Below are 25,181 nucleotides of genomic sequence, written 5' to 3'. Positions count from 1 at the left end.
GTGTTTGGAAAATAAGCAGAAGTCCTGAAACAAAAGCTAGCATTCCTAACTTTTTATAAGTGCTTCTTGACTTTTTACACAAACGGTACGAAATAAGTGCTTCTAACTTATAAACCAGAAGCCCGGCTTAAAAGCGGGAAACAAACACCCACGTAATATATATCTGCATCTTAGGAACTGGATCATGAACTCTCCATTTTCCTTTTTTAAAACTGTTCCCGTTTTCTTCTTTTTTTTATAGAGTATGAGCTATGTGTGGTTCGGTTGATGGTACTTTATAAATTGAAGGGTGACTAGCTAAAAGGTCATTCAATTTATGCCCAACTTGCAAGTGGGTTATTGAATTATAAAAATTGCAATTAAATCACTAGAATAATATTTATTTCACAACAATTAACTATATTCCTAATCGATCGGTATAAAATTGTTGTCTTGAATCTTTATATTAATAAATTAAATTTTTTTGGGCCAAATGTATATTAACCCCTGATTAACAATTTTTTTGTTAGTTTATTTATCTGATTTTCTTTTCACAATCTTTTGTTAGAAATTTTTTTGATAAAAACTTTATAGATTATTTAGTAATATATCTTTATTCGATTAAGTTATCAATCCTTCAATTATTAATCAAAAAATATATTTTTAAGGTAAAATAAAATAATTATAAATTTTAATGTCTTGATTGCAAGATTCTTGAGTTGGACCATTTAACTTTAAGTCGAGGTTGAGCTGAATGATGTTTTAGTTATTAAAAATCTGCATCAACATTTAATGACATTTTTTTATTTGATTATTAACCTTAAAAACCCGATTGAATGTTTAAAATATCTAGTAATTTTAATACAAACTTTTCGACTTATCTCTCTTTTTTTTTTTTTTAAACAAAGGAAATTTTCATTAAACCAAAGCATCCGACAATAATGTTTCCAACACACACAATGGAGGAGACGAGAGATCAATGAAGCTGCTAGGGATACAAGGTAATCTAGCTAGAGAGTGCGCTATCTTGTTAGCATTCTTCTTAATAAACTGAACTGACACACCTGTTCTACTATGTAGAATAGAACGACACTGGGCTACTAACTGTCCTATCTCAAACTGGTTTTGCTTATCCATGTTTATCGCCTGAACACTTAGTAAAGAGTCGCTTTCAATCACCATGTCTCTCTTATATATAAGTTAGACGTGAGTTAATTATCATTTTGCAATTTAATTCTTTATAATTTAAGTAAATTGGGTGTCCAATCCTGTGCAAGGTAGAAAGCATGATGTTTGTGCATAAACCTTCCTTCACCCTACTCCCTTCCAGAGTTCCAGGTCCCTAATGCTCTGGGATATGTTTGGTTTAGTCCCTAAATTGTTGATTAGTAACACAATCAGCACCTCTGTACATGACAATCTTTGCAGACCGATAGAAGTGCTTAAAGTATTCATACCAAAAAAGTGGCATAAACATGAAAGACAAAATTTTATTATGATGAAATGGATCTTAGCACACAGTATATAGCCTCCATTGTACAGTGGATTCGACAAAATTATTTCATAGTCCGACATTGATATTCTCTGTTGCTCTGCAATTTTACTGCATCACTTATTCATACTTACCTTTAGGCCTTATGTAATGCGAGTCTTAAACCCAGAGGGCTCCTGCTTGTCGGAGCCTTGGTTTCAAGTTACGTTTGAGGTGGAGACTCATCACCTCATTGACACCGCCCACAAGTTCACCGCCTATGAACACAGCCGGGACTACAGGGTTGCATCCCAGCCTTCCAAGCGCCTGCTCTATATCGCGGCTTTGCAGACTTTCATTCAGCTCGTATATGGCTGGATTGACTCCAAACTCATAGAACAAAGACTTGACACTCTCGCTCACGCAACAATTGCTCTTGCTAAAGATCACCACTGGCCTTTCTGCCACAATGTTGGCTACCATCTCCATTTCTATAGAATGTAGGTTGTGAGGAGTACTGAAGAAGGTTTACTGTTTTGTTGCGAGGAAATGGAGAGGGTGGTGAAGGTATTTATATATTGGTGAAGGTGGTAAATGGGCAGTTTTTCCGCAAGATATTCTTGTTAGAACAGAGTAATTTAGTAGAAGAATTGCAGAATTTTTATATGATAGGGATGTAGGAGTTTGTTGGATAACACACGATAAAAGGTTGCACTACAACGAATCTCTGCATACGATGACCAAGACCTACAGGTGGTATCATCTGCGGCTTCACAAATTAGTAAGATTTGATGAAGATTTATAAAGATGCTCTGTCATCTCAGACTCGGTATCCCTTGACGTTTGATGAAATCATCTGTTTGATTGCTATTTCTCAATTTTCATAAATGTAAGTTTGGCCAAAATATCCCCTCTCTTTTGTCAAACCAGAGCTCTGATACCATGTTGAGAACCAATCCACCTAAGACCTTAAAGTGTTTGAAGGTCCCAAATGGATCTTATGTTATATTTCAACACTCAGATGATGATGACATTGAATTGGAGAAAAGTTATTAAACTCGGTGCCACGAATATGAAGACTTTTAGGTGGTCGAGTTTAGCATAATCTGAGGGCGACAGGTAGGATATAAATGTGGTCGAGTTTAGCATATTGTGACGTAGACAAATAGAATATAAATCCGACCTCACGCCCAATTAAAGGTTGTGGTCCTCATCCTGCATAAAACTTAAAATGTTACTTACATCATCCTCATTCCTCACAATGGAATGCTCGTGCACTGCTATCTTAATTAGTTGATAGCGAGTTTGTATGAATGCACGATTATGCGCAAAACCACGTAGATTCATCACAAATGACTGATTATGCTAATTCTTGAACGGTTGAACAGAGGATTAGTGTAAGATCTTAACCTGGTGAACTCAAATTTCGTTTAAATTTGTGGTCCGCGGAGTCGACTTTAAGCTGTATCTTTCTACAAGGCATCTGCATTTTATCCAATTGGGACCTTGATATTATCTATAAGCTGTCCATGGCAATATTCGTGTGGAATTAACAAAAGAAAACGGAAAGGAAGGCCACAACAAAGAGAACTACGATTGTAAGAATTGGAAATAATGTGGAAAACAGCAAGTATAAAATGTGGCCCCCTGGAGAGCTGCATTTCTAGATACTCAGATGCATCATCAGAGTATGCTCTGTACATGAACAAAATATATCGGGAAGGGGAGAGAAGAAACAGTTTAGGCTGGAAAAACAAATGAGAATTTTTTAACTATTTTTTTATTTTAACAGAACTAGTAAATTGATTTTTAATATTTTTTGCAGGCCAGTAGCTCGGAGTATGTTTCTGCAAATAATTTGATTAGTAACAACAGTCATTTTTTTTATCCAGATGAGTTAAAAATGAGGAGGAGGATTAAACGTAAATACCTATTATATATTTATATACAGGACATTGGCTTTCGCGACTAGACTAGAACCTCGTCGAATAAGTTAGATTATCCCCTATTCCAAACATTTATCGTCTTTTCTATTGCTACAAATCGAATCTACTGTGGCTTGATCTAATGTATGCTCACATGCATGAGCGGATCTAGAATTATTTTTTTAAAGTGTTACAGAGTATTTCTCGAAAGCGACCTTTATAAATTATAATTTTATAAAATAGAGTAATTGACACTTTGCACCCCTTAAGTTTAGGCGCTTTTTCGATTTGGTCTCAAACAATTTTTTTTGGCAATATGCACCATAAAGTTTGAAATGCGCTTCGATTTGCACCCTTTTGACCATATTTCGTCAAATTGACTGTTAAATTACATTTCAGTAACATCAGAAAATACAACCGCTCTATCATCGAACCCCTCTTCCCACCCCTAGATTACTATTTTACCCCTGCCTCTGTTAATTTTAACAGTCAATTTGACGGAATATGGTCAAAGGAGTGCAAATCGAAGCGCTTTTTAAACTTTGGGGTGCATATTGCCAAAAAAAATTGTTTGAGACCAAATCGAAAAAGCGCCTAAACTTATGCAAAGTGTCAATTACTCTATAAAATATGATAAATTTTTGAAGGAACGCCCGCATGTGTTCCTTCCTAAATCCGTCCATTCACACACGCAAACACAAACACACTTTTACGCATACCACACCCATTTAGATTTAAAGTTGTGCATACACATGTCTCACAAGGAGTCATGAAGATTTGTAGGCCTGCTGAAAAAATTTGGGATGATGAATATAACGAGAAAATCTGAATCCATTTCATATTGTTTGGGCCTGCAGACATATTATGCATATGTTCGTGATGTGCGGAAGTAGAACAGTGGAAGAGTTTCTGTGATAGCTGGAAAATTTTCAAACCAACATAATTTTTTGAATCTGATATGTTACATATGTAGTATCAGATGAATGCATCCTACAGGGTATTAGTATCATGTGAAACACTACAATCGATGAAAAATAGCACGGTTAATCTAGAATTGCGCAACTAAGAGGCCGAAATGAGTTTGTGAAAACCGGGAGGAGTCGAAAGAGTCTGCATGGCAGATAGATGAGTTGAGTGAGGAAGATGATTATTGATTACTATTTATTTAAACCACAATTCTTCCTGGCTCTATCTTGGATCTTAAGGGCTCTAGTTAAGTTGTTTTTTTTTTTTTTTTGGTGTCCTAGCATACATGGTGTGTGTGTAAAATGTTCTGAATTAAATCTGCAAAAAAAAAAAAAAAAACTCCAAAATTTTGGAGTCTCAGGTGTTGAGATCTTAAACAGAAGTTTCCCTGGTCTTAACTCAGAGTCTCAGACCCTCCTTATTACTAAAATGCAGAACTCGTAGTATTAAAGAACTTGGACACTCATTCTCATCAAAAACTATCATGTGACTATCCGATCTCTACTGGAACTCATTTTAGCCACTAGAATCATTATATATCATTATGTTAAATCTTGAAAAATGATTAACAGAAAACTTAATTGCAGATGATGTGTGAACCACATGGATTATAGAAAAGAACTAGAACTGAAAATTACAAAGAAGCATAACTAGATTGCAACAAACAGAACATCAGTTTGTTAACTTTTTCATTAATATTTTTTCAAGATTTAACGGAGTGATATATATAGTAATTACAGTGACTTAATGAGTCCCTGTGGAGATCGGGTAGTCCCTTGATAGTTGTTGATGAGAATGATGTGCGCTTTGATATAATACCTCTTTTATGTCTGCGGTATGTTGATCAATTAACCTAAGATGCTGAATCTTAAACCTGCTGTAATTATATAATAGAGAATGGGATATAAGCCTGAGGAACATCTACTTTGTTCCACCACTTGGTTCTCCCCCAAAATCAGAGTCTTGTCCATATATTCCTAGTCATCTATTTCACCCTATGGAAGCTTTTAACTTCCAAGTATTATTTAACTTTCAACTCTCTCATTTACAACTGTTCTATATTATGTTCCAATGTTCTCTTGCTCAATTATCATGGTTCACTTCCTAAGAGCCAAAGGCCACATCTCTAAAGAATATATGCATGAAACCTCAGAGAATAAGGCCTGTCACATACAATGATGATCAACTATAGCCATATGCAACTCTCCAGAAAGACCCGTCTCTCGTGCATATCTCAATCCGTGACACATAATGCTACATCTAGTTTTGACATTCCATCTTCATGCTAATCGCTCCATCTTTAATTTTATTCCATTCACTAGACACACAGCACATTTTAAAGCAAAGGCCGGTTGCCCTTAGAATCAAATTAATGTTCTTTTTTGGTTCATGGATCTACTTTCCCAAGTGTGCTTTCCAAATTTATCTGAATAGTTTATGGATTCTTCACACAACTACGTATATAGTAACGTATGTTGATAGCCACTCCGGCCAGGATTTTGAAACGGAGCATATTTATTATTCATCTTTAGCATCTTCATATCCAAATATCTCAACGAATTTTCATTCCATCTTGTCAATCCCATACATATTCCCAGATTATGATTCAAACCAACCACCCTCAAGGCATCAAGCTCTTATAAATTCGAGCTCATATTTACCAAAGTCTAAGCACACTCAAATTTAATACTCTCTCCACCTAGTTCCCCTCTCATCACATTTTAAAGATCAAGTAAGCAACCATTTTTCTGGTCTAGTATTCGTTTATCTTAAAGGTTATGGATCGCATTGCAAATTTAGGTTCACAAAAGGCGGTAGTGATCTTTAGCAAGAGTTCATGTTACATGTCCCATGCAATCAAGCGACTATTCTATGAACAAGGAGTGAGTCCTATGATTCATGAGCTCGACCAAGACTCCAGAGGAAAGGAGATGGAGTACGCGCTTATGAGGCTAGGGTGCAGCCCTGCGGTGCCAGCTGTGTTCATTGGAGGGAAATTTGTAGGCTCTGCAACTACTGTCATGACTCTTCATGTCAATGGCTCACTTAAGAAGTTGCTCAAAGATGCTGGAGCTCTATGGCTTTAGCAGCAGTACTTGTGTCGAAGAACTGATGATCATTAATGTAACACTTGAAGTCAGTTTTATTTTCTCCTACATATACTTGAGAAAAATGTCCTTTCTTCTACATGTAATTGAGCAGAATGACATTTTAAATATCTGCATCAGCAGCATCTTCGATCCTTAAATCTAAACAGGCGACGTGTAATACAAACATAACGTGTTGATACTTGCCCTGCCCCTGATGAGTAACAGAAAAATCTATTGATAAATAGTTAATCAATCAGCTATTAACCAAACAGTTTTACGAGAAACAACTAATTCAATCCGCTAGTCAAAACATCTAATCCAATACGCTAGTCAAAACATTTAATTCAAACAGCTAACCACTAACCGCTAATTCCCAAACGGGGCCTATTATGTAAATATGAAAAATAGCAGTAATTAATACATAATCTCATCTATGTCACGCGCTTAATCTATGATATGATGCCTAATGATTACACTAAAAAATTGTTATCGATTTTCAAATTTATCAGTTTGTAAAAATATAGAACTGATGGCATGATATTAGAACTCCAGTCAGCTGGATGCAAAAGGCTATGTCAGATCACCAACTGGTCCAACTCTTTAAACTTTACGGGGCAAGGAGGCCTTAATATACTGATTGTTGCGTTGATAAAATGTTCAGCCTGATTAGTTTTCCTTCCCAGATTCTTAAGTGCACCAGAAAAAGTAAGGTGACGTAATGGCACTTGGGAGGAATATGCAGATATGATATATCGGAAACAGGCTCTAGGAAGCTTTCTACACCAGAAAGTAGACTAGAGCCATAGAGGCAAGGTATGTCTGCAATTTACCCTCCTCTGTGCCATGTTTTCTCCGGGGACACTATAATGCTACGGTATTATATCAAAGTGTCCACCATTTTCATCAAAAATTATCAAGACCAGATCTCCACGGGACTCGTTTAAGCCACTATAATCACTATATATATCACTCAAATAAATCTACCCGATCTCCACGGGACTCATTTAAGCCACTATAATCACATATATCATTCTGTTAAATCTTGAAAAACATTAATGAAAAATTAACAAACAAACGATGTGTTTAATACAATCTTTTTATATTTCTGTGTAATATTCGGTTCTAGTTCTTTTTTGTAATCCTCGTGGCTCACACATCGTCTGTTGGTTAGGATTTCATTAAGTTTTCATATAATTATTTTCCAAAATTTAACATAGTGATATATATTAATGATTTTAATGGAGAATAGACTCCGGGGAGATTGGGTAGTCACTTGATAGTTTTTGACGAGTTCTTTCTGATGCCCTGTTTTCTCCTCAGAAAAAATGAAAATATCATCCATTTAATTGAACTGTGTCTAGATTTTGAGTTTCTTAGCTAACCCAGAGAGCAAAATTAGCATATCAATTGCATGTCAAACTAGCACCTCAAAATTTTATTCTTATTCACCTATCACTTACCTGTGGTTCTGCTATTCGCCCAAATGGCGCGGTTCTTAATCTTTAGGCTAACCCCGAACATTATACATTCATATATATACCCTGTGATACAATTCAAGCAAAATTCTTTCCTGCTATCAATGATATCGATAGCGATACATTGCAGGTATATCTAGCCACAATGTAAAAATAGAATCCGAGTGATTGATTATTTATGCTATAAATGCAGAATCCAGATTCTGGAGAACACTTTATTCAAATACTTTGTGAAGATTTGGACCACAATATATGTGCATACATATGCAGCTACGCGGACTTCTCAGAAACCATCACTTTCTTGAATCCTTATCATCCATTACGCATTTTGTATTGACATTCCCGGTAGGATCTTTGCAAAGTAAAGTTGCTAAACTTTTTTTACATCCACTAAACAATTAGTAAGAATCATGCTAAGGCCCCGTAACAACGAACTGAAGTTTCATAATAGGGGGTGCACGTGCCGATGAGGGCATAGTTTGTTGTCACGATCAATTTCTTTATATTTGTAGTTTATAATTTATAATTTAATTCTAAAATACATTTAAAAATAATGATGAAAATATCTATCTTACGCGCCCACATAAGCTCTCTTTGGGAATTAGCGGTTAACTGTTAGCCGGATTAAATCAGATATTTTCACCAATTAATTGAGCTGATTGAAATAGATGTTTTGACTAACGGATTAAATTAGCGGTTTCTTGTAAAAATATTTGGTAAATAGCTGTTTGATTTATAAGTTTTTTATGACACATACCAAAACTTTTGACCAAAACACTCATCAAAATAGCTTTTTAAAAATTAGCTTTTGAGCCAAAATCTCTATTTCACTCCGTTAACTATCAAACAAGCATTAACGGTTTGAAATGATCAAATCTCGGAAACATCCCAAACCTCAAATTTTACCCCCACACTTTTTATTTTACCTCAACCATTAACTTACAAACACGACCAAAATAAAATATAGATAGCATAACTAAATCTAATTCTCTCTTTTCTCTCCATTCTTGAAGTAGCCGCCGCCTCTATAATCTGAGGGGCTTCCATCGGCTTTTACCGGTGGAAAGCCCCAATCTTTTCTTGTTTTTAGCGGTCTTTGTTCATCTTTTGCTTTTGTCAATAAGTTCCCAATTTATTTGGGTTTTGTTTGGTCTCTCCTTGTGTGAGAGTTTGATTTTATTTTCTTTAGTGTTCGTCATGTCCGGGATTCTAGATCTGCACGATTTTGATTGTGTTGATTTTCATGGTGTTGATTCGGTAATGAAGGTTATTATGGTGATACATCTATGGTCGATTGCTCAAAACAACAGTTGGAGGATGACAATATGTATATATCTCTTCAAAAAATCGTTTGATTGCCTATCCAAGATGGAAGGATTCAACAACGATATTATTATGCGTTTGTTCAATTTCGATCATGTATGTAGATGCCGTATGACTTTTTATTATTGAATTATTTTCCTTATTCAAAAAAGCATAACTAAATCTAAAAAATATTTATATTTATATTACAATATTATATTTTTATATATAATCAGTATAAATGGGATAATATGATTATTTGGTACAGTAGCTCACGAGGGTTAAATTTGTGAGCTATCTAAATAATATTATTTCAATCAATTATATATGTATAATTATATCCTTTATATAATAAAAATAATTCGGTTGTTATATATATACATTAATAATATAATATTTAGATATAAACTATATGTTATATTATTTTAACTCTAAACTGAATACATATAAGTTTTGTAATTAAAATAAGATCTTTCTTATAAAATTCAAAACTGTTTTTCTCCAGCATTTTATTTTCAGTTCTAGTCGAAATTTCATTAAAGTGAAATTTTTTAATTTAATATGTATAAATCAGTAAATGAAATATTAATAAGACTATTCTTTTTTTGAATAAAATTAATAAGACTATTCTTAAATAAAATTAAGATTGTATATCTATTATGTTTATGTTTATATACTCATACTTCATACAAATTATTACTTTTATTGTTTTTTTGTGTAGACTTCGTTCAAATTATTAAAACGACACATGCTTGAGTGATATTGATGCATTGCACGGAGTATTATGATATCATTAAAGTTAGAGCATCTCCAACGGTGTTGGATATAATCGTTGGCTAAATTGGACCTGCATGACGTTATGTAAAATTTGCTGAACCTGTAAGACATTTCGCTTCAATGGTATTGGCTATATTGGTTGGCTATAATTTAAAAATAGTATGTTATTAATATTTTAGATTGTGAAATAGAATATATCAGTTCAATATGGTAATAAATGATGTGCAATCTTCCTACATATTTCTTACAGACCTGTAGAGGTTCGACAAATTTAGCCATCCATAAGCGGTTGGCTAAATTTATAGACAACAGGTCACTATGGTTGGAGTGTGAACTTTTGAAGTGGTTGGCTAAATTTTTTATTTTTGGCATGATAACTCACCTTTTAGCTAAGGGGTCTTCATGGTTGGAGATGCTCTTAGAAATATATAAAAAGTTAGTATGTATTTCGATATGCATACATGTTTCTTTAAATTATTATATGTATCAATAAATTTTCGATTGCAACTAAAATATATTTAAATACCAAAATAAAACAGATTCGGAAGCCTATTTATTTTACTCCCTCCATCCCAAATTAGATGATCCCGTTAACTTTGGACACACAGTTTAAAGTTCATTGACCGCATAGCTACATGACTTATTTTTAAAATTTTATTTTTGCAAATAAATATTTAAATATGAAATTTTTATTTACAAAAGAAAAAATAAGAAAATAAATTTCGAAAATAGACGGTCAATTCACCTAAAATTAGGTGCCCAAAGTCAACGGGTCATCTAATTTGGGACGGAGGTAGTACAAGACATTCTCCTATCTTAACTTTACTAAACTTAAAAGATACTACTAGGAGTTTTGCTTTATCGCTCTATATTTGGAACGATTTAGGGATCTTTTTAAATTATGCATATTTTAATATCTTTTTATTATAATTATAGTGCATTTAAACATTCACATAAAAACATAATTCATCGACCTGTTTATTTCCATAGCTTTCGGATCTTAACAATTAAACCTATTTAACGTGCCCAACAGAACAATAATTTAACATCTTCTTGGCCAAACATCAGGGCATTATGTGTATAAACCCTAGCCACGCCCTTCAAAATATGGCGTCTTCCCCAATCTTACAAGACTCCCCGGCGAAGAAGAACAGCCGAGACTGGCTAGATCTTCCGCGAGATCTGATGGTCTCGATTCTGCAGCGCATCTGTTGCTACGATATCTTGACCAACGTCAAGGAAGTGTGCAAGTCCTGGCGCAGTCTCTGTAAAGACCCGCTTACGTGGCAGGTCGTTACTATTCCGTGCGATTTAGTATTGTATAAGCTGACCGAGGACAAGGGAATGCCATCTAGTCATGATGAACAAAAGGTGAAGATCTTGCGAAAGATGATCATGCATGTGATAGATCTGAGCTGCGGACAAATGCTGGATTTTTGTATTCTTGGATTTGGTTCTGATCATCATCTGCTTGAGTATGTCTGTCAAAGGTATTTATACATGCACCACTTCAATTTATATTTTCTGAGATCGGCATGGGCACACACTAAGCACTCAAATTCATAGTTTTGGGTGTTTTTGATTGGCTTCTACTTCTTTATAATGGTGATTCCCCTGCAAATTCACCAACCACACCAATTAAAATTCACCAAATTTATAGAATTTGGTGCTTACTGCATAGCATGTGCCCATGGGCATATACTAGACAAACCCTAATGAATAGATTAATGATGGTCGTAGGGCTTCTCGGCACTAGCCGGAGCTATCATGTCCACGAGCAAGTCCAAGTCTAAGAGATGCCTTATATGATGTCTTGAGTTATAATTTAGGTTTTATATTATCTTATCACTAGTACAACTTCTTCGAATCTCAAAAATAAGACACCTCTCCTAGATTTTACAATAAATTGTTACTCATACTCTCTCTTTCTCTACTTTATACACATTGTTGGAGTTAAAGTAATTAAATATGTCCTAAATTAATAAGACATAATTTTTTATATTATATTTTTCTCGTTGAACCTGCTTTTAACCATATCAAAGATTATATAGTACTGTTATTGTTGTAGTGGACTCATTATTTCATCTTGCCTATCAATGGATATCTCCTAGGAGATGATCACACTACAAGAAAACCGGTCAAAAATTACCACTAAAAGCCACTAGGCATAAAGATAACAGTTAATAGCTAACGATTGCTTTTAAAGTCAATTCAAAATTTTCCCTTGATGGCTTCAATAATCCCGTGTTGATATGTTTATTTGAGATTTTTCCGCGTAGTTATAACACTTATAGTATACATATTACACACCTATGGCGGATGTGCAAATCACCTGATCATAGCTTCCTTGATATCTTTTAAATTTTAATAATTTGCAGATCAGGTCAGTTAAGACGTTTACGACAGCATGATTATGAACTCCATATTTCGACACAACGGCTGACTCAAATATTAAGACATGTTCCATTTCTGGAAGAACTAAAGCTCTCCAACATCCCTGATTTCTCACCGGAACATGTTGAAATCATTGCTCGTCGTTGTCCTCGCCTCGCGTCATTGGCGATAAATAATCTGAGAGCTTACGAAATTTGTTGCCAGCCAGTCTGCAATCAACTAGCTTCTGCTATTGCAAAGTATATGCCCCAGTTATGCTGCCTGCAACTCTGTGGAAATAGAATGACAAATGCAGGCTTATCAGCCATTCTCCACAATTGTCAGCATCTCGAATACCTTGATATTCGACAGTGTTATAATATTTTTGTGGTTCTCGATCCGAATCTCATGACAAAAGTTCGCAAACAGATAAAGCATATGAGGTTTTCCAAGGTAATATAATTTGTTGAACCTATAAGATATCATGTTTCGGATAAATGATTTGGAATCTTCTTGCAGATTTCCTACATATTTGAAAGGATTCAACAAATATAACCAATATCAGGAGATATTACAGAAGAATGTTTTAGTTTGAGTTTTTTATTTTATTTTTATTTTTAAATGTGTGTGACTGATTTTTGGATAAAGGTTTGGAGAAGTTCGAACCTTAAATCCATAAAAATATCTCCAATGATGTTGATTATAGTGATCGACTAAATAGGACATGTTAGACATTACAAAATCATTTTACTTCGATGATATTAGTTATGTTGATTGTGTATAATTTAATCTGCTATGTTAGTCGGGTATAATTTGAAACAACGGTAAATGATGTGTCACCTTCTTATATACTCCCTCCGTCCCCCTGAGTAGTATACATTGGGGGACGGGGACGCGGCACGGACTTTAATGCTCCTGTAAAGTGTAGTTGTGTAATTTATTTTTAAAATTTTCTTTTTCTGAATTAAAGTTTGGATGTTATATTTTTATTCAGAAAAAGAAAATCTCAAAAATAAGTTACGGAACTATGTTTTATAAGAGTATTGAAATGCGTGTCGAACAGTTGAAAAGAAACGTATACAAACTGTTAAATAATTCCTTACTATCGTTTGTTATTTACTTATTTTGTATGATTCTAGATGGGCTTGGGTGAGCTAAGTCCAGCCCAAAATGTATACCCAAGGTTTATCTCAGGCCCAATAAGAAGTACATGGTCAATCTATTGATGATGATCAACTCATCTGCAGTTGAGCTGGCGAACTATCAACCTCAGAACAAAGGTCCTTTTGCAGCCCGACCAATATATAAAGCAACAACACAGCACTATTCGTTGATTAAGAAAACACGGAATGATTTTACATAGATCTTGATAAACTAAAGTACTAGTAGGTCAATCGTTAAATAAAATTATCCACCACAGATAGTGATCGCAACACACGTGTACGTTTAGCCACCAAAAATAAACCTACGTGTTTTTTTTTTAACTTTCTAAATTGACTACTTGTATTCGTATATTCATGATCGATCCATTTAACATTTATTATTCGATTAGTTTTTGATTAATAATATTAAGGTTTTTCTAGTGTGTGCACAAATTCTATAAATACGGTGGATTTTGATTGGCTTCTACTTCTTTATAATGGAGGAGGTGGATCCCCTGTAAATTCACCAACCACACTAATAAAAATCCACTAAACTTATAGAATTTGGTGCTTAGCATGTGCCCATGGGCACACACTAGACAAACTCATAATATTATAACTATGAAGCATGACACACACGATAAATTAGAAAAATGTTTGTTTCATGATTAATGAGATCGGTTAAAGGGGATGAGAATTTCAATTATTTTAGCTGAATAAATCATACTCTTCCCATTTCATGAATATTCATACGATTTACATTAAACACTTTCTTATATCCTTTATTCACATTCTTCATCTTAATCCAGACAGCATCTAAAATGAACAAAAACTGTACTTAAATTTTGTTATGATAAAAAGATATCTTGGAATTGTATGATCCATGGTCCCGAGAGCGAGCATGAAAAATCACAAGTGCACATGAAGTACAACATAGCTAGACGTGAAGAATTTGTAAGTTTGTATAACAAAGGAAATTGACTGCAGAGAATGAGGAACATGTTGTACAATAATTGTTGGTCATGGGCCTGTCTTGTGCAACTCTATTCCTCACCTCACATCACCTTCACCGTGTCTCACACCAATTATTATTTTCATCTTCCCAGAGAGAAAGTTAAAATGCAACTCTGGTGCAATCTCAATACTTGTGGCACAATACACATGCTATGTACAACTCCTCTAAATTGATATTAAACGATAAATCTTTTAAATTGATAAAAAAAATCTTCCTTTGTCCTCAACCCTAAGCAAGATAATTACGCATTTGGCTTCAACAACTATCCCTGACTAGATAGAGTTCCTCTGAATTTATTCTAGCCACTGCTAGATCCTCTCATGTGTACGTTCTTCTTCCTCTAATTTCGCAGTCATGCCTTTGCTCTTTCTATATTTTAAATATGTCACCATTTCAATTATTATCCATTGCTTTGCAACTCTTTTAATACTCCCTCCGTTTCAAATTAGCTGTCCACTTTAAAAAATCACACAGTTTAAGAAAAGGGGATGTTCACCAATTAATTGCATAATTAAATGATCAAAATATGTGGAGTGAGATTGATCTAGGAAATATAAATAAGAGATATGTGGAGTGAAATTAACTTTGGAAATATAATTTTGCATTGAAAATTGAAGCACAACTAATTTGAAACAAAAAAAAATCTTAGAAAGTGGACATGTAAATTGAAACGGAGGTAGTATCTTGAATTGCTTGTTAAATATTTCTCAGAATTATATATTGGACAATTATAGTCTCCTAAGAGCAACTCCAATGCACCCACTCCTTACTTATATTTAGTCTACATGGACAATATTTGAGGATTGAGAACAAAAAACACAACTCCAACGCAACTCCCTATCCCTCATTTATTTTAGGTGAGAGAAAATTCAACCCCTTATTTGAGGGATGAAAAAGCAAACCCCTATATTCTCCATGTCATCACCAGCTCATATATCCTCTTGTTTTTCTGTCATTTACCACTGCAATTTCTCTCTCTATTTCAGCTGCATATGTGAATTTGAAATATAAGGGATCAATATAGGGAATACCATTGGAGCAAAACAACTTTTTGGTCCCCTATATTTTAGGTAATCATTATTATATAATATTTTAGGGGTTGAAAATAGAGAATTGCATTGGGCTTGCTCTAACATGATCACGCGTAGCTATTAGGGAGAGATTTAAAGTGAACTAAGATTGTCCCGTCACGTTCGTTTGACTAGGCAAATGAGCTCCATAAATATTGCAGATACGCGTCTAGGCCCCCCATTCTCTTCTCTTTAGGGTTATCTACATAAAAAGAATTATTATTTCACGTTTTTAGATTAAAGTGCAAATTCTTGTATTAAATTAAAAATCAGAAATTTACGGTACAATGTTCTTGTGATAGCTCATAGATTTACATATCAATATTTCATTTATTCGACACATTTTTATTTTTCATAAATTGTGATGCCAACATTGACTAAAATCCTTAATAAATTTGTCATGTTTTTGTGGATGCATGTTAACAACAGTTTTATATGCTCAACGTCCTCGTCGAGTCCACAATCAAATTCACGAAACCCAGCGCATAACTGTATACATACCAGACTCAACAACCCACCACAAGTCGGTCCAAAAGTGTTAACAAATTGATATACATTAGTTTTTTACTTCTGCTTATAAAAGATCCAAATAATCTTTAACTAATCGATGTGGAATGTTTTATTGATTTCAATTTCATTAATAATGATGATCCATGCATATATAAAAATTTCTATCAATAAAAATTTGTCAAATTAAAAAACAAAAATAATTGTCACATATGTTCACAAAGATATAAAAAACCATACTAAAATTGAGCCAATGGAATCCATGCAGCTGGGTGACTACCTTACTTACTGGGCCTTGTTTTCATGAGAAACTAACACGCACACTGAAATTGAGAAATTGAGGATCAAAGACAATGAGAAAGATAAGAGCGATAAGACTTGAGACGGAGAGACACAAGTGAAAGTTGGTGTGTGTGCACACACAGTTTCAGATAATTTTCTTTTAAACGTAAAAGGTTACCTAATTATGGATTAGTCTTCTGTTCCCACATGAATATGTAACGTTGTTGTCTTTCGTGGCTTCACGATTTTGAAGCTGTCGGTGAAATATTTTACGTAGAAATTGCATTTTTCTAAATTTGTCGTACGGAATTAAACATTATTTAAACACTGGCATTATTTTAGGAATTTTGTTATCTGAATATAGTTCATGTTGCCATTAAATCATCGACTCCAAAGTTGGATTCATCCACATTACAAAATTACCGACCTACAGTTTAATTGTTATAAAAATTCATTTAATCAAAATTCGTATATAGTTTTTTAAAATTATTTTTAACAACCTGGATTACAAACCAAATGAGCCATTATAAACTCATCCAACGATCAGCCTTATGATATTAATAATAAATACTCGTTAATAACTTGTATTATAAACTTATTAACTTAATCTAGAGTGTATATAACCTCACGTTTCAGTTGCTTTACTCTCCCTAATAGATCAAATTTACGCCTTTTAATAGAGAAACCAAACTTACAAAACTTTTACCATTTGGAATAATTAGAATTTATTTTCATAAATTGACAATTTTTTAAAAAAAGAGTACCCCCCTCCCCCCACTTTTTAGTACTCCCTCCGTCCCTAAATACTTTTCCTGTTTGTACTTTTCACGTTTGCCAACACACATTTTTGATCGTTAATATCTTTCATTTCGTAGTAGCATTAAATATAAAAACTTCACCGTATTAAAATACTCGTGAATACGAATCTAACAAGATCACTCATGACTATATTTAGTTTTATAGATTAGATGTAAATTAGTAATTTGTCTCATGTTATGAACAGTACCGATATTACAAATAGGAAAAGAAAAAAGATACGGAGGGAGTATATGGTTGAAGTTTTTAACATAGTTGTAAAAAAAAAAAAAAGATCCCATGATTAAAGTTTACAAAAATATTTTTTCCATAAATTATAAAATATGTATAACTTTAGATCAGATAGTTATATATTCAAAAAAAACAAATATGTACCAAAAAAATCAAATAATTTCACATAAAAAACAAAAAATTGAGAATAAGGTGATATACAGCCAAAATATCTCTACCGTACCGTACTCAATCATTCCCCTCCCTTCCCTAGTAACTTTTCATTTCATCTCGCCACAAATTCAATTTAAATCACACAAGTTGTACTTAAGACATGTGTTAGGAATGTCCAATATTGTCAATCACAAGTATGGCAACTCCAGTGGGACCCACTTCCTACTGTCAGTGACGTCATAACCCCTGAATTTCCCCTTTATAATATCCAGAAATTTCTGTCCATCTTTATTATTCTTGACTGCCCAGCTGTAATTTCTGCAGATTTTGAGCACAGTCAATAAAATCAACACCTCAGTGGCAATTTCGTAAATTTCTGCAACATTTGTGTAGACTAAAATTCACCTAATTCCATTTTAGCCTCTCATTCCATTCAAACACACATAAAGATATAACCTTTGTTTTCACCTTTTACCTTCTTACAATGCACATAATAATATTTTAATATAAAGATTTATTAGCTGTATAAAGAAACTACAGTGGTGTGTATATATATTGTATAATAATATATATTTTGTATATACTAAAATAATATATAATTTTCTGGCCTTGTGTCTTCTTTACCTTGTTCTTTCTTCTACCATCAGTTTTCTTGAATTTGTTGATCTACTTTTTGTGAAACAAGTTGGTGTTGATCTTTGTTCTTGAGCTAATTAAGATCACTTTGAACTGGCCCATGACTTCAATTTTGACAATTAGACTGCTTGATGCAAAAAGTTTTGATTTTTCTGAGATGGGTATTTGAGGGACAAGTGATATAGAGATTTTTGTATGTATATGTTTTTTGGTTGGGATTGAGTGTATAGTGTTTTTGGATTTTGATATGGGTGGGTGTTTTCCATGTTTTCGATCATCAGAAGAGGCAGTGAAGGAAGTGGTGAAGAAGGATTCTTTGAAGGAGGGTGCAGCAGCTCAGCCTCATCATGTTAGTTTAGGTAATTAAAGTTTCTTTTTTTAATGTAAAAATGCAATCTTTGGGGATGCTTTTTTGTTGGGTGGTGTGGTTTTAGTGGTTTTGTGGTTTTTGTGATTGGTTGTGTGCTTGGTTTTGTTGAATTTTTCTTGTTTGTTTTTCAGTTTTAAGGCTAGCTTTGAGTGATCATGGATTGTTGGTAGAATTTAGTTTTAATCAGTTTGATCTGGTTCATTGTGAGTGTTGAGCTATAGTTATTATTAAGGATCTGATTTGTTAATTAGGTTACATTATGTGTGATTGAATTCTACAATTGTTGTTCTTCCGTGATGTTTTGAATCAACAACAGGTGATTATAATTGATAAAGTTTCATGTAGATGTGTTGGAGAATTTTCTGCTTACTGTTACTAATTGCTAAAGTCCATCTTATTGACAATGCTGAATTTGGTTTAATTATGGTCAGTTCTGCTTTTATATATTTCTTCCTTATAATGTGAGAAGGAATATCAAGGATTTTAATATTTGAATCTTTTACCTGGCTGTTTTTGTGAATAATAATTCGCAGTTACAATAAATTATGTCTTTGGAACATGCTTATCTGTTCAATGAGGGCTCACATCAGTATCGTTTCAATAGAAGTTGCTTTTGTTCTTTCCTGCTTCTGCTGATTTGATCTGTATTTCATTTTCCTAGATAAATCTAAATCTCGGGGTGGATTGGATCCCAAGAAGGAACCAACCCTTCCAAAAGATGGGCCAACAGCACATATTGCTGCACAGACATTTACATTCCGTGAGCTTGCAGCAGCGACTAAGAATTTCAGGCCAGAGTGTTTACTGGGTGAAGGTGGTTTTGGACGTGTTTATAAAGGGCGGCTTGAAAGCACAGGACAGGTAACTTACGCCTTCATATATCTTCTGTATACAAGCTTTAGTCTTATTTAAGCACTTTTGTGCTGTTCACTACACGTGTTTGAATTATTACATCTACAGGTAGTTGCTGTAAAACAGCTTGATCGGAATGGTCTTCAAGGGAACAGAGAATTTCTAGTGGAGGTTCTTATGCTCAGCCTCTTGCATCATCCAAATCTTGTCAACTTGATAGGTTATTGTGCTGATGGGGATCAACGCCTTCTTGTTTATGAATTTATGCCGTTGGGCTCACTGGAGGACCATTTACATGGTAAGGATGCTTACCTTTTTTATGAGTTTATTCCTGAATATATTTGCATAGTGTTAAAAATTTCAGTTAAATGTATTTGTTGGAATGCAATATAGTTGACAGTGTCTTATACCGGTATTTATCTTCTACTAACCAGTGATTTCTTAGTATTTAAAAACGCGTCCAGCACATGACGATGAAAATATCAGTGTCAAAAGTGATATAGTTTAAACTTAAGAAAAGGTGAGTGCGATAAACCATTTTATCTTGTAAATCAAGTGTGCAATGGCATTTTTAGGATAGCAGGAATCATCACTGTATGTGTATGTGTATGCTCATCGTGGATAACCTTGTCTTGCATCAAAAGGCAGTTTAGGATCGGTCATGTAGTTCCCTCCTTATGACTTGCTACAGTTCAATCAACCATTTACGAATTTTTCTGACATGTAATGAACCTTCTTGGTAATTTCATTTTTTGGTAGTTCTGTTATGTTTCCACTAGTAGGAAACATCCAGAAGTTGTAATATGCCAGACACACGGATAACATATCTTCTGTTCCTCATCTCCATGCAGCAAGTAGCCAAGTACTGACGATTTAGTTTAATAATAATGTAACGTTAGTAAATTTAGCCAACTACGTTATATATAATTGTTTGTGTAGATAGGAAAAACAATTATTAACTAAATATCTAGGATACATGGTAGAACATACATTCTCATGTGAAGCTAAAAATCAAAGGCTTCATAAAACTCTTTGATGCTAGGTCATCAGTATTTTTGGACCATCTAAAATTGAATATAACTCCCTCCGTCCCGAAAAGATTGAACTGCTTTGACTTTCACGGAGATTAAGAAAAAGGTAGTAAAAGAAATTAAATTAGTTGAAAAGTTGGTAAAGTGGTGGGACCCATCAAAATTTTAATAATAGATTTGAGATAGTGGAGGAAAGTAGTGGGTGTAATAGTGTTTATATTATTATAGAATAGAGATAGTGGAAGAAAGTAGTGGGTGTAATAGTGAAATGTAGTGTTCAAAAATAGTAAGTTTAATAGGTTCATTCTTTTTGGGACGTCCCAAAAAAGAATAAGTGTCAATTAAAATGGGACGGAGGGAGTAGTTACTTAGATCTCTATAATAACCAGTTACAACCCCTGAATGAGATGGACATGAAATCGAATTTGGTACCCATAGGGAGTCATATTTGAGTGATTGTTACTTCTTGGGACATTTTTATTTAGAGTTCTGTGATCTTGTTAAAACATTTTTGATTAGATTATGAAGTCCCCAAACTTCTCAATACAATTCTGTATTGTTCAAGACGTACATTCTTAAACAGTGCAAGACCCAATTTAAAGGCGACTCACAAAGCGCCATTAACTGCGCAATTTTTTGCCAAAAAAAAAAAAATTAAACTACAAGTACTTGGCATAGTTTTAACTTTAAACATACTAAAACGTATCTCATATAATATAAACATCAATAATGAAGCATCAATCGATGAAGTAATTTAGCGCAATCTTCCTCCCTCAAATTTTTGCTCCTCCTCTTCATCATCTTCATCTATTTTAGTTGGAAAAGAGGTTCAATGTGTTACATTTGAGGTGGTGGTGTGCAAGAATGAAGACTGGGTTTCTTTTTCCTTCTTTTTAAAGGTATTTGTCTTCTCATAACTAGGCTCGCTTTTTAGCAATTAATCACGCTGAAGCACACTCCTTTAACACTTGATACAAATATCCCCAACAGAATTTGGCTAGATGGTATACTCTGTCTACAAATATGTCTTAAATGTAGCATTGCTACACTCGATAGAGACCTTGATAAGATTTTAGTAACTTCCAGAATGCCGAAGATGAGGCTTCCAGTGTAATTATCACGGAGTCGTGTTTCTGCTAAGGATTTATAGAAAAGTAGTCCTTGGTGCCAAACCAGTATCCAACAATCAGATGTGAGTCCAGTAGTACTAGTGGTGGCAGGTCAGTTGCTATGACTTTGTGCCTATATTATCTATAGGAAGTAGTCAAATACCAATACTGGCTGGTAGTGGCTTATTGGAAGTGGTGTAAAAAAGCAAAACAACCTATATCAATTGGTTGTAGTGGAAGCTCAGGTTGTGCATTACGAGCTGTGATGGTGGTACTTGGTCTAGTCAAAAAAATTTGGTGCTGGTACAAAATAATTTTCATTAGTAGCATACTAGATCTTTTTGTATTATTTAGCTGCCCATATAGGTTATTTGTTATTACTTATTACACTGTTCACTACTATTAGTACTGTGGAATCTGCATGCTACACTTTTTTTAGCTATATAAGATGGACTAGGGGCATGGGGCGCATCCATGAATAATTTTTAACAGGGGTTTAGTAGGGACAAGGGAGTGTTATTTTAGGCTTTTAACAAGATTGAAACCTAGATGAACCCTGTGAAAAACTTTTATTACCTGCTGCCCTAACACTAACATAAAAAACGGAATTTGAAAAGGAATATTATGTAACTTCAGCACAATTTAAACCTTCATCAACTGCGCTACATTTTATCATCATCTGAGGCAAGGTGTAATATATGAATACTTCAGATAGAATTTATTAGTATCTGTGTTAGAATTTGAGTGGACTAGATGACAGATTTGCCTATGGCTCGGGGCTGAGACGATCGGTTTGGCTCTCCGGGAGGAACCCACAACAGGCCTTAAAAATCTGTCTCTTAACATCTTGTTATTAAGATAATATTGTTCTTTCTTTATTGCTGTATTGTTAGGCCTTGTGAAGCATACTGACCAATGCAATATTGGTTTTGACTATCATATTATGATGCACTTGCATTTGGTTGAGCTATGTGAATTCTTTCTGCTGTAAACATTACTTGCGAGGAATTACTTTTGGGGGGCATTAGTGATTCGTCCCACTACATTGGTCATTACATAATCTTTATGAGATATGCATATCTAATGTGAATGTTTATATACGTAGTCGCTACTCTGAAAGTTTTTTTTTTTTTTTTTGTTGCTAAATGCTACTCTGAAAGTTACTAATTTCTGACTGATTAAATTGTTTAGAATTACTAGGAATTAAATTTTGTACATTCTGTATGTGGTAGTATAATTAAGCTTTCTGAGTCAAAGCTCTCTCAAAGTGCATAAGATTTATGATATATGGCCTTGGCTAGGTGGATCCGTATCAGATGAAGCAATACTTGAAACTAATGTTGGCAAAATTGTAGTTTCTTGTCATTTCAAATATACAAACAGAGAATGTTTATCGAAGATTGAACGCATCTTGTTGTGAACCAATATTACCTTCAGCCTAAACATACAACTGATACAAATTGCTATGTATGCCCTGACTGATAATGCCATTTGGAGTACTTGTTTGCAGATTTTCCACCTAACAAAGAGCCTCTGGACTGGAATACAAGGATGAAGATTGCAGCTGGTGCAGCCAAGGGATTAGAATACTTGCATGACAAAGCAAACCCTCCTGTTATATACAGAGATTTGAAATCATCCAACATTCTTCTTGATGAAGCCTATCACCCAAAGTTGTCTGACTTCGGCTTGGCAAAACTAGGCCCTGTTGGTGATAAAACTCATGTCTCCACAAGGGTTATGGGGACCTATGGTTATTGTGCCCCTGAATATGCTATGACGGGTCAACTGACACTGAAATCCGATGTTTATAGTTTTGGAGTAGTCTTCTTAGAGCTTATTACAGGACGCAAAGCTATTGACAATACCAGGACTCATGGAGAGCATAATCTTGTAGCATGGGTAAGTAACTTTCTGTTTACATCTTCCATTCATAGATTCTAATCAATTCTGCAATGTAATACATTTATAGTGATGATCTTGAGATGATACATGATGTCTACTGTTTCTTTCATTTGTATGGACATACATTTTTTTTGTAGGCAAGGCCTCTTTTTAAGGATCGCAGGAAGTTTCCAAAGATGGCTGATCCGTTGTTGCAAGGTCGTTATCCAATGCGCGGACTCTATCAAGCTCTTGCTGTTGCTGCAATGTGTTTGCAAGAGCAAGCTGCTACAAGACCTCTTATAGGGGATGTTGTAACTGCTTTAACCTATTTAGCCTCCCAAGCTTATGACCCAAATGCGCCTGTATCTCAAAGCAGCAGAGGTGGTACTCCTAGGAGCAGGGATCGCCGGAGCTTGGCAGATGGTGTAGATAGTCCCGGTCATTACGGTTCCCCTTCTACACATAGGAACTCTCCTGATTTCAGAAAGAGAGACTCTGTTACAGAGTCGCGAAACGGTGAAACCAGTGGTGGGTCTGGGAGAAGATGGGCTTTAGAAGAACTAGAGCGTTCAGATTCTCTAAGAGATAGCCCTGTCAGCGCAGGAAGAGCCAGGGAGACGAGGAATCGAGATTTAGATAGAGAGCGTGCAGTAGCAGAGGCAAAAGTATGGGGTGAGAATCTGAGAGAGAAAAAGAGAGGTGGCGCAATGGATAGTTTTGATGCTACAAACGAGTAATTCTGCTGGAGCATGGTTATGTTACACTGATACATTTGAGGATCGTCCTGGAAAAAGAAGAATGCCGTTGTCAAAATTTGCCCAAGGATAGATTATGTGTCTACCTTAAGCTGTTGTTGTCCTATATCATTCGTGTAGAGTCTTTAGTTCAAGCTTTCGGTATTTCATGGTAATGGCACAAAACACAGCTAAAGGTGGCACTGGAGGAGGTTATCTTGTAATTTATGGTCATTTTAGTAGTTACTTTGTTGCAGAATGTTTCATGCACCATGTTAATCTATATGTAATTAGGGTCTTGGTAGAGTTAATGTTATGCGATGAGAAGTTGGGCCACACATCAGTGCTTTACTGGTTTTATTTGGCTTGGTTTGGGTGTCACCTTGTTGCGTTGTTACATATTGTGTTGTTACAGTTCTCTTCATGTATGTATTTCTGAGCTGGTCATGTTTTCGGCTTATACAAAGAGGTTTTTCCCCACCCTTGTCTTGATATCTCTTTAATGTGTCAGTTCCGTTGTATATGTATTTCTGAGCTTGTCATGTTTTTGGCTTATACGAAGAGTGTTTGCCATCCTCGTAATCTCCTTAACCTGTATGCCAGGCAATGTTTGTGTTTGCCATCCTCGTAATCTCTCCATAATCTGTATGCCAGTCAATAACATTTGCCTAGGTTCTTCCTATCAAGTATCAAGTGCTCTGGAAATCGTTGCAATAAGATAGTGGACAGGAATAAAGGCTTTTTAACTTGGAAACCAAACTGAAAGGCCCGGTGTATATAAATGTAGAAAAGTTTCTCATGACACAAAACTCACAAGTAATCCCAAAATAACAACTTGAAAGAAATGATCCAAAATATCATTTATTAATGCTAAATTATTCATCATTTTATTTTTGGAAAAACGCTAGATCATGTTTTGTTCTAGTCTAAAACACCCTACAAAACGTAACACGATCTAATGTTTAAACAGTAAAACACTACATGATAC

At 34.6% G+C, this 25,181-nt stretch overlaps 4 protein-coding genes across 4 annotated transcripts; 3 read left to right on the top strand and 1 right to left on the bottom strand.

Moving 5' to 3' along the window:
- Positions 1–1,410: 1,410 nt before the first annotated feature.
- On the bottom strand, positions 1,411–2,014 carry LOC108198711 (monothiol glutaredoxin-S2). The gene has a single exon (XM_017366489.2). It carries the CDS (start codon positions 1,937–1,939, stop codon positions 1,631–1,633), a length of 309 nt encoding a protein of 102 aa, XP_017221978.1. The 5' UTR covers positions 1,940–2,014; the 3' UTR covers positions 1,411–1,630.
- A 3,834-nt stretch (positions 2,015–5,848) lies between these two features.
- Positions 5,849–6,589, top strand: LOC108198710 (monothiol glutaredoxin-S10). Its single transcript, XM_017366488.2, has one exon. It carries the CDS (start codon positions 6,120–6,122, stop codon positions 6,426–6,428), a length of 309 nt encoding a protein of 102 aa, XP_017221977.1. The 5' UTR covers positions 5,849–6,119; the 3' UTR covers positions 6,429–6,589.
- A 4,503-nt stretch (positions 6,590–11,092) lies between these two features.
- LOC108198473 (putative F-box/LRR-repeat protein 23) lies at positions 11,093–13,584 on the top strand. Its single transcript, XM_017366227.2, has 3 exons — positions 11,093–11,475; positions 12,364–12,811; positions 13,498–13,584. Exons 1-3 carry the CDS (start codon positions 11,093–11,095, stop codon positions 13,582–13,584), a joined length of 918 nt encoding a protein of 305 aa, XP_017221716.2.
- Positions 13,585–18,152: 4,568 nt separating this feature from the next.
- On the top strand, positions 18,153–24,673 carry LOC108199240 (serine/threonine-protein kinase PBL27). Its single transcript, XM_017366967.2, has 5 exons — positions 18,153–18,569; positions 19,242–19,441; positions 19,541–19,730; positions 23,083–23,474; positions 23,615–24,673. Exons 1-5 carry the CDS (start codon positions 18,458–18,460, stop codon positions 24,194–24,196), a joined length of 1,476 nt encoding a protein of 491 aa, XP_017222456.1. The 5' UTR covers positions 18,153–18,457; the 3' UTR covers positions 24,197–24,673.
- The last annotated feature ends 508 nt before the right edge of the window (positions 24,674–25,181 follow it).

This window comes from Daucus carota, chromosome 8 (assembly GCF_001625215.2).
Source record: "Daucus carota subsp. sativus chromosome 8, DH1 v3.0, whole genome shotgun sequence".
NCBI classification, from domain to species: Eukaryota; Viridiplantae; Streptophyta; class Magnoliopsida; order Apiales; family Apiaceae; genus Daucus; species Daucus carota.
Note: the sequence above shows the minus strand (reverse complement) of the source record. Positions and strands in the feature narration are given on the sequence as shown.